The sequence below is a fragment of the Rana temporaria genome, chromosome 1 (genome assembly GCF_905171775.1).
Source record: "Rana temporaria chromosome 1, aRanTem1.1, whole genome shotgun sequence".
NCBI lineage: Eukaryota > Metazoa > Chordata > Amphibia > Anura > Ranidae > Rana > Rana temporaria.
This window is the reverse complement of record NC_053489.1, coordinates 414,685,122-414,698,734: the sequence shown is the minus strand read 5'-3', so window position 1 is coordinate 414,698,734 and position 13,613 is coordinate 414,685,122. Positions and strand designations below refer to the sequence as shown.

Sequence of the window (13,613 nt, the reverse complement as noted above, 5' to 3'; positions counted from 1 at the left end):
TTTTCAAAAATTGGACTGGAAAGTCGATCTGGTTCCCTCCTAGAGCTGGCTCTTTTTGGGTTACCTGATACTCAGTCGCCCAAAAGATTTTTCTTCCAGTGGAGAAAATCAATAACAGGTGAATGTCAATAACATGGAGGATTCTGCCTTTGGCCTCAGCGTATTGCAAATGGCAGAGTAGGTCCTTCTCTGGTGGCAGTTTCTGTGATGGTGTCTCCCTCCACTCAAGGATACTGCTTTGGAATATCCCAAGTTGTTATTATAATAACCAGCTCTGTGTCCTGTGATGTACGATAAAGAAAATATAATTTTTTCATCATACCTGTAAAATCCTTTTCTTTGAGTAGATCACAGGACACAGAGGTCCCTCCCTTCTGTATTGCTTGCTACAAAACCGGACTGCTTCCTGTGTAGGAGGGGTTATATAGGGAAGGTGTTTCCTGTTTTATTTGATTAATCTACCAGTGTTCATTTACCTATAGGTGGCGTATAACTAAACCAAGTAGTTATTCTTATAATAACCGGCTCTGTGTCCTGTGATGCACTCAAATGGATTTTTATAGGTAAGTATGATGAAAAAAATCCTATTTGTGTGCAAGGTAGAAGTTTGCCTTGATGGTTGTGCCACATGACTATTCATTTTTACTTTGTTCTTGGTGTAAGTGGTTTGTAATCCAAATCTTTTCTTTAGCCAAAGTGGGCCTGTATTGAAGACAAGGGCAATGCGATGCAAGAACCGGATGGATACTGTTGTTCGAAACCTATCTACTGCAGGTATGATTTATTTTTTTCTCTTTAGTGTATTGTGTAATAGTCATTTGTAAACATTTTGTTTGCTAATATTCCACTTAACCACTTCCGAACCACCCGCCGTCGTTATACGTCGGTACTTTGAAGAAGAATACCATTGTTATGGCAGCAGCTAGCTACCATAACCCCGGTATCCTCTTCTTCAGTGGGCAGATCGCTTTCACATAAAAGTGGGCTGATTAAATTAAAAAAACGATTCCTCCATCTACACAAACAAGAAGAATGGAAGATTCCACCACTGGGACAGCAGCTGTAGCTGATTGTCTGCAGCCAATGGTTGATCGAAAAATTTCCAACATGTCACATCAACAAAGTTTATTGAACAATCAACTTCTGTTGAGTGGAGGAGCCAACAGACTGATTAAAATTCGGGCTGTCCCTAATGCACCAGACACATTTTGATCAGTGTATGGCCAGCTTGAAGCAGTATTAAAGCCAAAAGAAAACATTTATTATATTGCATCTTACCAGTTCTTAAGTGTGATGGCTGCATTTGTTTTCTTTGTTAGACTTTCCTTTTATTTTCACCTGGTGATCCAGACAGTAAATCTGTTGTTTTTCAACAGAACAAGCTTTCCTGCAGATGTAGCAGTTAGGGGGTTAAGACAAACCATTTACACTGACAGAGGTGCTTGCAATCATAAACCTTTGCTTAATTTATGGAAATTTTTATCCCAAAGGGAACAAAATTGTTGCTTTACCTGCTTAAAAAATGTATAGCTGGAGTTTGATTTTAATTTGTTTAGTGTATCCAAATCCGCTAGTACAGCTAACACTCCTTTCTTAAAATTCTGCAGTCCAAATGTGTCTGTGTGCCTTCATCCAGAATGTAGGCACTCTAGTACAAAAAGTGTCACTGGCCAGATCACCAGGTATAAATAGAGGGAAAAAGGCCTTAAAAACAAATACAGCCACCACATCTAACAATTGGTAAGCTGCAATATATTACCTTTTTGGTTTTGGGTTTTAAGTCTCGCCAGATGGGTCGCTTTAACCACTTAAGCCCCGGACCAATATGCAGCCTAAAGACCCAAGGTGTTTTTACAGTTCGGGACTGCGTCGCTTTAACAGACAATTGCGCGGTCGTGCGACGTGGCTCCCAAACAAAATTGGCGTCCTTTTTTCCCCACAAATAGAGCTTTCTTTTGGTGGTATTTGATCACATCTGCGGTTTTTAGTTTTTGCGCTATAAACAAAAATAGAGCGACAATTTTGAAAAAAAAGCAATATTTTTTACTTTTTGCTGTAATAAATATCCCCCAAAAACATATATAAAAACATTTTTTTTCCTCAGTTTAGGCCGATACGTATTCTTCTACCTATTTTTAGTAAAAAAAATCGCAATAAGCGTTTATCGATTGGTTTGCGCAAAATTTATAGTGTTTACAAAATAGGGGATAGTTTTATTGCATTTTTATTATTTTTTTTTTTTTTTACTACTAATGGCGGCGATCAGCAATTTTTTTCGTGACTGCGACATTATGGCGGACACTTCGGACAATTTTGACACATTTTTGGGACCATTGTCATTTTCACAGCAAAAAATGCATTTAAATTGCATTCTTTATTGTGAAAATGACAGTTGCAGTTTGGGAGTTAACCACAGGTGGCGCTGTAGGAGTTGGGGTGCACCTAGTATGTGTTTACAACTGTTTGGGGGTGTGGCTGTAGGAATGACGTCATCGATCGTGTCTTCCCTATAAAGGGAATGACGCGATCGATGCGCCGCCATAGTGAAGGACGGGGAAGCCGTGTTTACACACGGCTCTCCCCGTTCTTCAGCTCCGGGGAGCGATCGCGACGGAGCGGCTATAAACAAATAGCCGCGCCGTGGTCCCGGATCGCTCCCCGAGCGGACCCGACCTCCGCATGTAGCGGGGGGGGTCCCGATCGGACCCCCCACCCGCTAATAGGCGAGGACGTACGTGTACGCCCATGTGCCTGTACGTGCCATATTGTGGACGTATATGTACATGCGGGGTCGGGAACTGGTTAAGGCAGAGAGGCCACATATATGCGTCCTAAATAGAAAGGTTTCTGTGCTGAGAGCGTGCTTCTTGTGCACTCCCAGCTAGGGCTGGGCGATTCCACCCCCCCCCCCCTCCCCGAAAAAAAAATCTGGGATTTTTTTTTTTTTTTAAATGTTTTTAAATAAAAAACGTGATTTACGATTCAAATCAAGTTATTTTTTTTATTTATTTTTTTATGGACACCGCGCCGGTCCTGAGGAGCTGCGGGCAGAAGTTTTTAGGTGAGGCCGCGGTGTCCGGCCTCGCAGACTAGGCCGAAGCCGTGGCCTCGCCTTAAAACTCCTGCCCGCATCTCCTCGGGACCGGCGCGGTGTTGGCGCCGGGCCTGGTGGGAAAAAATACAAAATAAATAGATTTTTTGAAAACCTGAATCAATTTGACCTTGCAACTCGATTCAGGATTCAAATCGATTTTTCCCCCAGCCCTACTCCCAGCACAGTTGCCAGTGAGGATCAGAAAGCTCCCAAAGCATGCTTGGGTTTGTGATCTTTCCGATCATGTGAAAGCCAATCACAACGGTCACATGACCTGAATCTCCACGTCCCGGCATATAGAAGCTCTTAAAGGGCTGGGAGGCGGCTGCGGGAAGGGTAAAAAAAACTTGAGCTTTTAGAACCAGGTGCTCTGTTTCTAATGCAAATGTCTATATCTGCATATATTTTGTATAGAGGAACTAATGTACTCCAATCTGTTGTCATTTTGCAGCATCCCTTAACAATGGTGATATGTCTCCCTTAACCATTGTGCTTGACCCAGACACAGACTGCGATGTAATTTCAGGTATGTTATTAGCAGGGGTCAAGTCCTGGGAAAAAAAGTGTGGGAACTCACCCAAGATTCCCCACCTCAAAAATACATATACTGTGTATATATATATATCAGGAACGGCCCAAGACATTGTGCTGCCTGGGCCCAGGAATGAAGTGCTGCCCCCCCTCCAAAAAAAAAATATTGCCCACCAAAAGGCCCCCACATTAATTATTTTATATCATTGCAATTAAAACCCAAATTAAATTTATCAGTAAGTCAGATTTACATGCAACAGTGATGGTGGGGTTCAGACACAGCCAGGGGTGGTGGGGGTTTATACACAGCCACGGGTGGTAGGGTGGGGGGTTAAACACAGCCAGGAGTGGTATTGAGGGGCGTTAAACACAGGCAGGGGTGGTAGAGGGTTAGACACAGGCAGGGGTGGTAGGGGGTTGTACACAGCCAAGGGTGGGGCGTCAGTAGGGTTGGTGTCACCTGGTGCGGTAAGAAATGGTGTCACCCCCCCCCCCCATTGTATTTTTTCCCATATCACACTGCATATAATGCCAATAGTAGTGCCGTTAACAACTATAAAGCAATTAGCACATTTAACTAACAATATGATATGAAAAAAAATTGAACTCCCCAGGAAATAACAACCCCCCATCCGGATCAGTACCCGTTTCAGCAATAATAGCTGCCAGTACAGTGTCAGTTTCTGCAAAAATAACTGTCAACATTGGTGTCCATTTCTACAATGATTCAAAGCATTGGTGCAGTAACTACAATAATAGCCCTGGCATTGATGGTCAGTGGCATTAATGCTTTTTTAAAGCCCTGCAGCACAAGGAGTTAATTTACACTGCAATGGATCACTAATGCAGTAGTGGCCAGTGGCTGTGTTAATGAACTCCCTTGTGCTGTATTAGTGGTCAGTGTTAGTTACCCCTTTTTATTGAAACATGAATGGGTTCATTAACACTGACACTGACCACTAATACAGCACAAGGGGGTTAATTAACTTCTACTGGGCACTACTGCATTAGAGATCAATGGCAGTATTCATTAACTAAAGTGTGGGAGGAACTCTCGCGCCTACCCAATAAACTTAGAATAAAAAGAGTGAATATATAAAGATAATGTACTGCTGCTCAATCTAATAGTGTATACATATGCGAATATGAATAACTGAAAGTGTTGATATAATGGGGTGATGAGCGCAGTAAAAGTGAGTCTGCTGTGAAACAAGGCAATGATCAGTGAACCAGACCAATCATGACCTGCATAAATCACAGTGACTGAATAAACCAAAAAACAAGAACTAACTAGCAGGTGGCCAGTGAAAAAATGCACACATAAGTAAATGACATTGCTGTGAAATAAACCAGTAAACAGTGAAAAAATGTCTCAAACATTAATACTGGTGCAAATAATGTGCTGAGTACCATCGATGTCCACCAGGAGGTTTTGAAGCTGACCACAGAGGATCACACAGGACGCTATCCATAGCCAGACCCTAGATGTGGATTTAACAGCACCTCTCATGGATGTCCAGGTTAACAAGGCTTAATTATTATTTTGGAAAGGTAAGCGCTCTGTGAGCCCACCTCATTCAAGACTATATTGGAAGATTCCTGAAGGATCGTCATCATTTATTTTCAGCCATTTAATATTTTATTTGGGACTTTATTCACTTGCATTAATTATGTTCTTTTACCATATCTGTTAGCTGTGGTTGCACATTATTTGCACCAGTATTAATGTTTGAGACATTTTTTCACTGTTTACTGGTTTATTTCACAGCAATGTCATTTACTTATGTGTGCATTTTTTCACTGGCCACCTGCTAGTTCTTGTTTTTTGGTTTATTCAGTCACTGTGATTTATGCAGGTCATGATTGGTCTGGTTCACTGATCATTGCCTTGTTTCACAGCAGACTCACTTTTACTGCGCTCATCACCCCATTATATCAGTATTCATTAACTCCTTGTGCTGAATTAAACATTAACAAGTCCTGGGCACTGGAAAAGAGTCACTGCAACATATATTTTTCTCAGTCTGCCATTGCTCACTTACCCAATGCCAGCAACATGCATGTTCCCGCGCGGTACCTCTCTCTCTTCCTGTCCAGCCTCTGAATGACATCATGTCAGAGGCGGGGACTAGAAATAATCTGTCGGGTGCGGTGGAATGGATATCTACTTTGCTGAGTGTAGGAGTGCAGGGATCGTTCCAGCACTCGGCACCTCGCTGCAGCTCTGTGCAGGGTCTGACTTCGGCAGTGATCTGTTACTGTGTACTGATGTGCATGCCATGTTCATCTGCCATCGGGCACAGTTAAGCCTGCACTGCACGCACTGTCATCTCTTCACGCTCCCCCCCCTCCTCTGCCTTGGTGTCACCCGGGTGCAACAACCCCCCCCCCCCGCTAGCAACGCCACAGAGGAGGAGGGTGTCACATACCTCATACAGGCCAGGCTGGACTCTGATCGGCTCGGGCGGCTCGGCTAGTCCTGCAAAGGGAACGCGCGTTCCTGCTGTAAAAATAGTGCAGGGACGTCGTTCCCACGCGTTCCCGCAGGACTCGAGCCCTGGTTATTAGTCATTAACTTTCAGGGTTTCTAGTTTAAAAAGTTCACAAATCACTGTTGTAAGAGACAAGACAGATGTTCAGATGTCTCATGGATCAATATACAATATTTAGATTGTATATTAGGAAAAAATGTCCTGACCAATCTGAAAAATAAAAACTGTTTGCATATTTTTGTATATAAAGTCTAATAGTGGGTGCAGTTTTTAACTAATGAAAAAATAAAATTAACTTGTTCTGCCACTAGCAGTGTATTGTGTAAGCTGATACCAGTTCAGAATTGAAGTGTACAAAAGAGAACCGTCTATTATTGGAGCCACTGCGGCTACTTAAAGCAGTTCCGCTGCTGACATCTGGCCTCTTACGGACCGCCTGCTATCGTTTTAATTTGGCTGTTTTGTAGAGAGATAACAAAATACTGCAGATATATGTGCCCAGCTCAAATTTCATGAATTGGGTTTATATCCACTTTAAGTGGTTATTAAACAGACACTTGCCTGTCCAGCGATGTGGCCACATGAGGCCCCGCTCTTCTTCACGGGGCCGTTATAGCAACTGTGGGCACCCGGCCATGGCAGCTTGCAGCTTCACGGCCGGGTGCGCACTGCACATGCGCGATTAGTGCTGCACTCTCCTAGTGGCCAAGCAATTTTCTGGGATCTGTGACGTGTCCCAGAAGAATGCAGAGAGGGAGGCGTCGCCTAGGCCAGCCCTCAAATTTTTTCCTGGTGAGGAGCTGGGCTGCCTGGGAGGGGAGGCGCGAGTACCGCCGGCATGCGGGATTGATCGGGAGCTGTTCTCCCATCGATCACCCTAGGGGAAGAGAGCATTACTAGTGAAAAAAAAAAATATCCCATAGTCTGGTTTGCACAAAAGTTATAGCATCCACAATCAATATTCACTTATATGGATATATATATATTTTTTTTTTTACAAAAATATGTAACAGAATACATATTGGTCTAAATTAATGACGAGACTTGATTTCTTCAATTTTTTTTTATTGGATATGTTTTAAAGAATAAACTAATATATCATTTATTGGTAAAAAAAAAAAAACATTTCCAATGACACTTCATGACTTCCCATGATAGTCATCACAGGAGATCATACACACACTGATAAACAATCAGGACAAAGCCAGTCAGTCCTTGACATTTGATCCATGGAAATAGAAATGAATTGAACACACCGTGTGTACAAGCTCTTTTTGAATAATGTTGTTATTCCTTATTCCTGATATGTGCGTGTTGTACCGTGGACTTGTGTGAAAAAGTATCCTATTCTCTTTGCATTGCCTCTGTTGTGTGAAATCTTTGATGATCCTGCCAGTTCTCTTGCTTTCCCATTTAAAACTGGCCATGCTAGGCACGAAAGCACATCCATTCCAGTGTGGTCAGTTTTCTTCACATCTTACTTGGGAGCACAGTCTGCCTGTAATCCCCAGTGTCAGTGTACTGTTGTTTTTCTGCCTCCTGCTGACACACTCCCTTGCAGTCTCCACTCCCAACTCCCTAAGTTCCATATGCAGCTGAGAACAGAGGTCACGTGATCACTTAAAAAAATCTAAAAAGGGTATTTCTAATGATTGATATACAAAGCCCAACCGCGTGTGTGGCGGTAACCAGGTGAGTAGTACAAAGACAAGTGTGTCTTGCCTAGAGTCAAGCATTATGGTGGGAGTGTCATGGTCTGGGGCTGCATGAGTGCTGTCAGCACAGAGGAGCTCCAGTTCATTGAGGGAACCATAAATGCCAACATGTACTGTGACATACTGAAGCAGAGCATGATCCCTTCCCCTCAGAGACTGGGCCACAGGGCAATATTCCAACATACCGACCCCAAGCACACCTCCAAGATGACCACTGCCTTGCTAAAGAAGCTGAGGGTAAAGGTGATGGACTGGACAAGCATGTCTTCAGACCTAAACCTTATTGAGCATCTGTGGGGTGTCCTCAAATGGAAGGTGGAGGAGGGCAAGGTCTCTAACATCCACCAGCTCTGTGATGTCGTTGTGGAAGAGTGGAAGAGGACTCCAGTGGAAACCTGTGAAGCTCTGGTAAACTTCATACCCAAGAGGGTTAAGGCAGTGCTGGAAAATAATGGTGGTCACCCAAAATATTGGCACTTTGGGCCCAATTGTGAGATACTGTGTGTGGATGTGTATAGATAGATAGATAGATAGATAGATAGATAGATAGATAGATAGATAGATAGATAGATAGATAGATAGATAGATTAGATATATATAATCTCTAAATGTTTTGCCTTGCATTTCTATTTTAAAAGTAAGGGTTCACATATACTTTAACTATGTTGGTGATATTATTTATTTAAATTTTTGCAGATTGTGTACAGAACGCCAGAGAGAGTAATCCTTCACTGGTGTGGCGGTGCTTCAACAATACTATCTTCAGCGCTGGCAAGATTGTGCTCAAGCCAACAGAGGAGGATATGAGAGATACCCCTAAGTTTGATATTTTGGTTGGTATAAAGATTTTAGATTATGACCAATCATGTATGTATGCTATATCATGCTAAGACACCATTCACATGGAAGCCGTGCTGTGAATCCCAGTGGCAAGAATCTACTGATTTCTGTGACTGGGATTGGCTCTGCGAACTGTGGCCGCCGACAGCCTGTCATTAAACTGTATGGGCTTGGTGGCTGCCGCTATGCGCGTCGATCCGTCAATCGGTAGATTCTTGCTGCTGGGATTCGCAGTGTTTCACAGTGTAGCCCATGAGAATTGAGCCTAATAGCTTTCTTTTTCTGTTACATTTTCCTTTAACAAAGTTGCTAGGTCTTCTAAAGAATTTTACACACACTCTTTCCTGCCATTTAGTCTGGAGTAAGCAACATCGTACTGCTTCTCCTGCTGTTAAAGTACCATGTGGCTCGCCGGTCTGTTCCACTACCCGCCTACAGTGATTTTGTCACCTCTGGCTGCCTGAAACCCTCATCAGCACCAGCTGCTCTGGTTTGTGAGTACTTAAAGGCTTTGCCTCACCTTGGGTGTAGCTGCATTACCGTTATACTAAGACACATAGTGGATAGTCCTGCTGGCACAGACAGCCTCAGTCCATATTCTTAGTGGTTTTGGGGGCATTTACCCAGTATCCTCAGCAGAACCCAGCTCCCATAATCCAAAACCAGGGTTCTCTATTGTTATAGAATTTATCCCGATTAGAGTCTAACTCAGGGTTTGACAAATTTGCTTGGAATCTAGGAGCCAGCTAAAAAAGTTAGGAGCCAGAAAACGCGCCTCGTCCCGCCGAGCTCGCGCGCAGAAGCAAACGCATACGTAGTAGTGCCCGCATATGTAAACGGTATTCAAACCACACATGTGAGGTATCGCCTTGATTGGTGGAGCGAGAGCAATAATTCTAGCCCTAGACTCCCTCTGTAACTCGAAACATGCAACCTGTATAATTTTTTAAACGTCGCCTATGGAGATTTTAAAGGGTAAAAGTTTGTCGCCATTCCACGAGCGGGTGCAATTTTAAAGCGTGACATGTTGGGTATCAATTTACTCGGCGTAACATTATCTTTCACAATATAAAAAAAAATTTGGCTAACTTTACTGTTTTATCTTAATTTTTTATTTAAAAAAGTGTATTTTTTCCAAAAAAAAGTGCGCTTGTAAGGCTGCTGCGCAAATACGGTGTGACAGAAAGTATTGCAGCGACCACCATTTTATTCTCTAGGGGGTTAGAATAAAAAAATATATTTAATGTTTGGAGGCTCTAATTAGAGGAAAGGAGATGGCCGTGAAAACACTGGGGAAGCTCCATTAGAATTGCTGGTTTACTTGTCATGCCAACGGCGGCCACAAGATGGCGCAGGATCACAGAAGGAAGCTTAGGCCTGCAGAAGGCTGCAAATCCGTGGCCGCAGCGGGGGAGGTGGGGGCGCACGCAGTCACAGGATGGGGTATCCTGTGTCCCCGTGCGCCCCCACCTTCCCCGCCGCTTAATCGCGCCAGTCGGTAATTGAGGCCGCGGCTTTGCGGCCTTCTGCAGGCCTAAGCTTCCCCAGGTGCCAGGTTGCTACCTCTAGTCGCAATTGCGACCGGGCGCCTGGATTTTGTCGAGCCCTGGTCTAACTTGGCTCCAATCTAGTGTGACCAAGGCCTCCCCCATGTCCACAGAAAGCTCCCATGTCCATTTTGGACTTCCTGTCTGCTTGTACCCAGGTACTGAGGGATTCTGCCCCCAAAGGTTCTGAGTGTGATCCAGCATCATTCCCTTCAGAGTCTGATTGTGAGCCTTCAGGTTCAACATTGCTCAGACTGTGAGTTCACTTTGTTAGACCATATCTGACCAGTCAAAATTCCAAAATATACTGTGGTTAATCCTATGCTTGTTGAATGCTTGGAATGGATGACTGTAGCATTACATTTCAGCTGTAACGAATTTCTGAAAGCCTCCTGTCTTATCTCTTGCATGTGCCTTTTGTTGGTTCATACTGTATATGTAGGGCACTTTGGCTTAAGTGCTGTTCTGCAGAACCTGCTTTGTCTATGAATTGTTTAATTTGCATGACCATTTGAGAGAAGTCTCTTTAGACCAACTCTTGATTATATCATCAAGGATGCTGTTGGTGGCAAGAGCACCCATAATTTCTAACATGAGAAGCCTAGGAAGCAGACTGCAAAGCCCTGGAATTTTAGTTTCACTCCCTCGGCCTCAGCCTAGAGCCCCTTTCAGCTTGGCTCTCAGTCAATTCAAGTTTGGCACATAATCGGACTTTGTGTGAAGACATTGGTTTACCTTTGCGGGTGCTTAGCTTGCAATCCAGATACCTGGGTGCGGGAGATGCTGTTGCATGGCTACAACTTGGAGTTTAATTCCCTGCCCTTTCCTCAGTTTCTCACTTCAAACCTAATTGTGTCGCCATACAGACTAGTAGATTTCTACCATGCCCTCTTGGATCTTCTGAGTTTAATCTTATCTTAGACCTCTTGGCACGAAATGCCAGCATTTGCAGCCAACAATAAAAATCCACCAGATCTCTTATAATCTCCCTCTACCAGGGAGATTTTTTGGCTTCTGTGGGCATCAAAGAATACACGTGCCCATCTTTCCAGCAGATAAGTAATTTTTACACTTTGTCATGGGACAACTAGTTTGTTGCTCTGTTCTATGGCCTATATTGTGCACCTTGGGTGTTCTCGAAGCTGCTAGCCCTGTTGTGTTTTTGTGGCAGTGGCATTATGGAATACTTATATGACCACCTGTTGAGGGAACAGTCAATAAGGACTCTATCAAACTAGGTTTGAGTGGGTCATCACTTGAAGCATCTGAGACTGCTCCTGGACAGGTTTAAAGCTATAGTGTTTCTTCTCCAGGAGAGGCTTCAGTATCTCTGGTCGCAGGTTCAACTCTTCAGAAGCGGTCAGGCCCTTCATAAGAAAATTGGTACTGATGGTAGCCTCAGTTGAGGCACAAGAGAGACAGGCCTCTGGATAGGCTGATATATGGTTAATGCCAATAATCGTTCTTGTCTCAGGAATCTGACAGTGGAGTCAGGCAAGTTCTTTCTTCCTGTCTTTTTTGAACAATTCTCACAGCAGATGCCATCCTGTTTTTCAGTGGGTCTCCAATGTGGCTCATCCCATTCATTCCAGTTCTGTGGGATCTGAATCCGGTTCTCTGTGGGCTTCAGAAATTGTTGTTTGAGCTCATTAGAGACATTCCTCTTTCAGCTCTTACCAAGGTGTATTTCCTTGTAGCCATCACCTTATCTCGCAAATAACTCTTTTTGGTCTTGCATAGGTAAGAAGATGCTGAGACCCAGAACCTTTTTGCTTAGAGTAGGTTCTGACTTTTATCCCAACCAGGACATTGTCCTCCTGTCCCTGTCCTAGGTTCAGTTAAGTCCAGGAAGTCGGATACAGTCAAATTATACTGCTGGCTACACGAGAATTGGAAACCAGCAAACAGAAATTTTATGTATACCCTCACCTTGTAAAACAACCTATCCAGTTTTACATTGGAAATGCATACACACTGATCTTCCCAGTGAATGGTTGTGCAGGGGGATTAGTGTCAGCACGTCTGACGATTGGATTGGCTCCCAGCACAGCCAGAAAACTGACCATGCTGTGCTCTGTGGTCAATTTGTAATGGGAAAGCAGGGGGGACTGGGAGGAACTCCAGGGATTTCACAAAAAAAGGAAACCATGCAAAGAGAACAGGACCCTTTTCCATACAAGTACAGCAAGCACATATCAGGAATTTTAAATGTTGGGGGTTACATATTTTTAATTCTGTACTTTTCTCAGTAGTGTGTGTTTCAATCGCCTCCCCTCTCACACCTTGTTTTGTGCTGCTTTTTTTTTTTTTTTAAGTACCGTATTTCTTTTTTTCCGTTTTTTTTCTTTTTTTTTTTTTTTACTGTCCATTGGAACCTGCAAGGTTTCTTTGGTGATTACCGCTTCGGGGGTGACCGTACCCCCACCTCCCCTCTGTAGTTCAACTGCAGATGCCAGCATTAGCATATTGTACTTCTCACAAAGTAGAGTTAAAGGTAGAAAATAGTTAAGGGTGTTATTGAGAGTGCGAAAATAGGTTAGTGTGGCAGCACGGACAGAGGAATTATAATTTAGTTTTCTATAGGACAAAGTTTTGTCACACTTGCTCAAGGGCACAGCTGTGTAATTTGCAACTTCTGGTGTCATCTGTTTGCCAGGGTTTTAGTAGTCGGTGCCCAATTCTGTGTATAGTAATGGGTAAGTGTATCAAGAGAGATGAATGAGTTGCTGTAGACAGAACAGGACAGGAGTACGATTTTTGGTGTAGAGGTCGTTGGTAGCAGAATAGAGAAAAGTTTAAGTGGCGAATGTTTTTATGGGTTACGGTTTGCTGACTAAAGGCATTGGAGACTAAAGATAGGATGAGCAAGAAAATAATAAACTTCCTGCTGAGAACAGAGCCGCACATTTGTAGGTATTTTCATATAAAGAACATGGGGGCATGCACATTCTTGGATTTTACTCCTGTTTTGAGTGTTTACCTCTGAAGCTGAAACATTCAGAAAGGCATAAGAGGAATACAGTATTATATTGCATACTATTACATTTTTATAGATTTGTATATGCATTTACTGGTGTTTGGTCTAATAGCTTTTTGGTTTTATTTTAATTATAATTCGAGAAGATAATGTGATTATATTGGGTAACCGTTGGGCTCCATTCACATACAGTTGTGCTCATAAGTTTGCATACCCTGGCAGAATTAGATTTCTTGGCCATTTTTTAGAGAATATGAATGATAACACAAACATTTTTTTTATTCATGGTTAGTGTTTGGCTGAAGCCATTTATTATCAATCCACTGTGTTTACTCTTTTTAAATCATGACAACGCATCCAAATTGCACTTCTCATCAATTAGCCTGCGGCTACAGGCATCATCCCTGTATCTCTTTT

The 13,613-nt window shown here is 43.1% G+C and overlaps 1 protein-coding gene across 3 annotated transcripts in view; it reads left to right on the top strand.

The window, feature by feature from the left end:
- CENPC (centromere protein C) overlaps window positions 1–13,613 on the top strand; it is a 230,583-nt gene that overhangs the window by 201,289 nt on the left and 15,681 nt on the right. For all 3 annotated transcript variants that reach the window (XM_040324693.1, XM_040324684.1, XM_040324677.1), the window contains exons 26-28: window positions 692–774; window positions 3,546–3,620; window positions 8,529–8,665. In XM_040324693.1, the coding sequence (XP_040180627.1) occupies window positions 692–774; window positions 3,546–3,620; window positions 8,529–8,665 (295 nt within the window). The remainder of the gene's footprint in view (window positions 1–691; window positions 775–3,545; window positions 3,621–8,528; window positions 8,666–13,613) is intronic.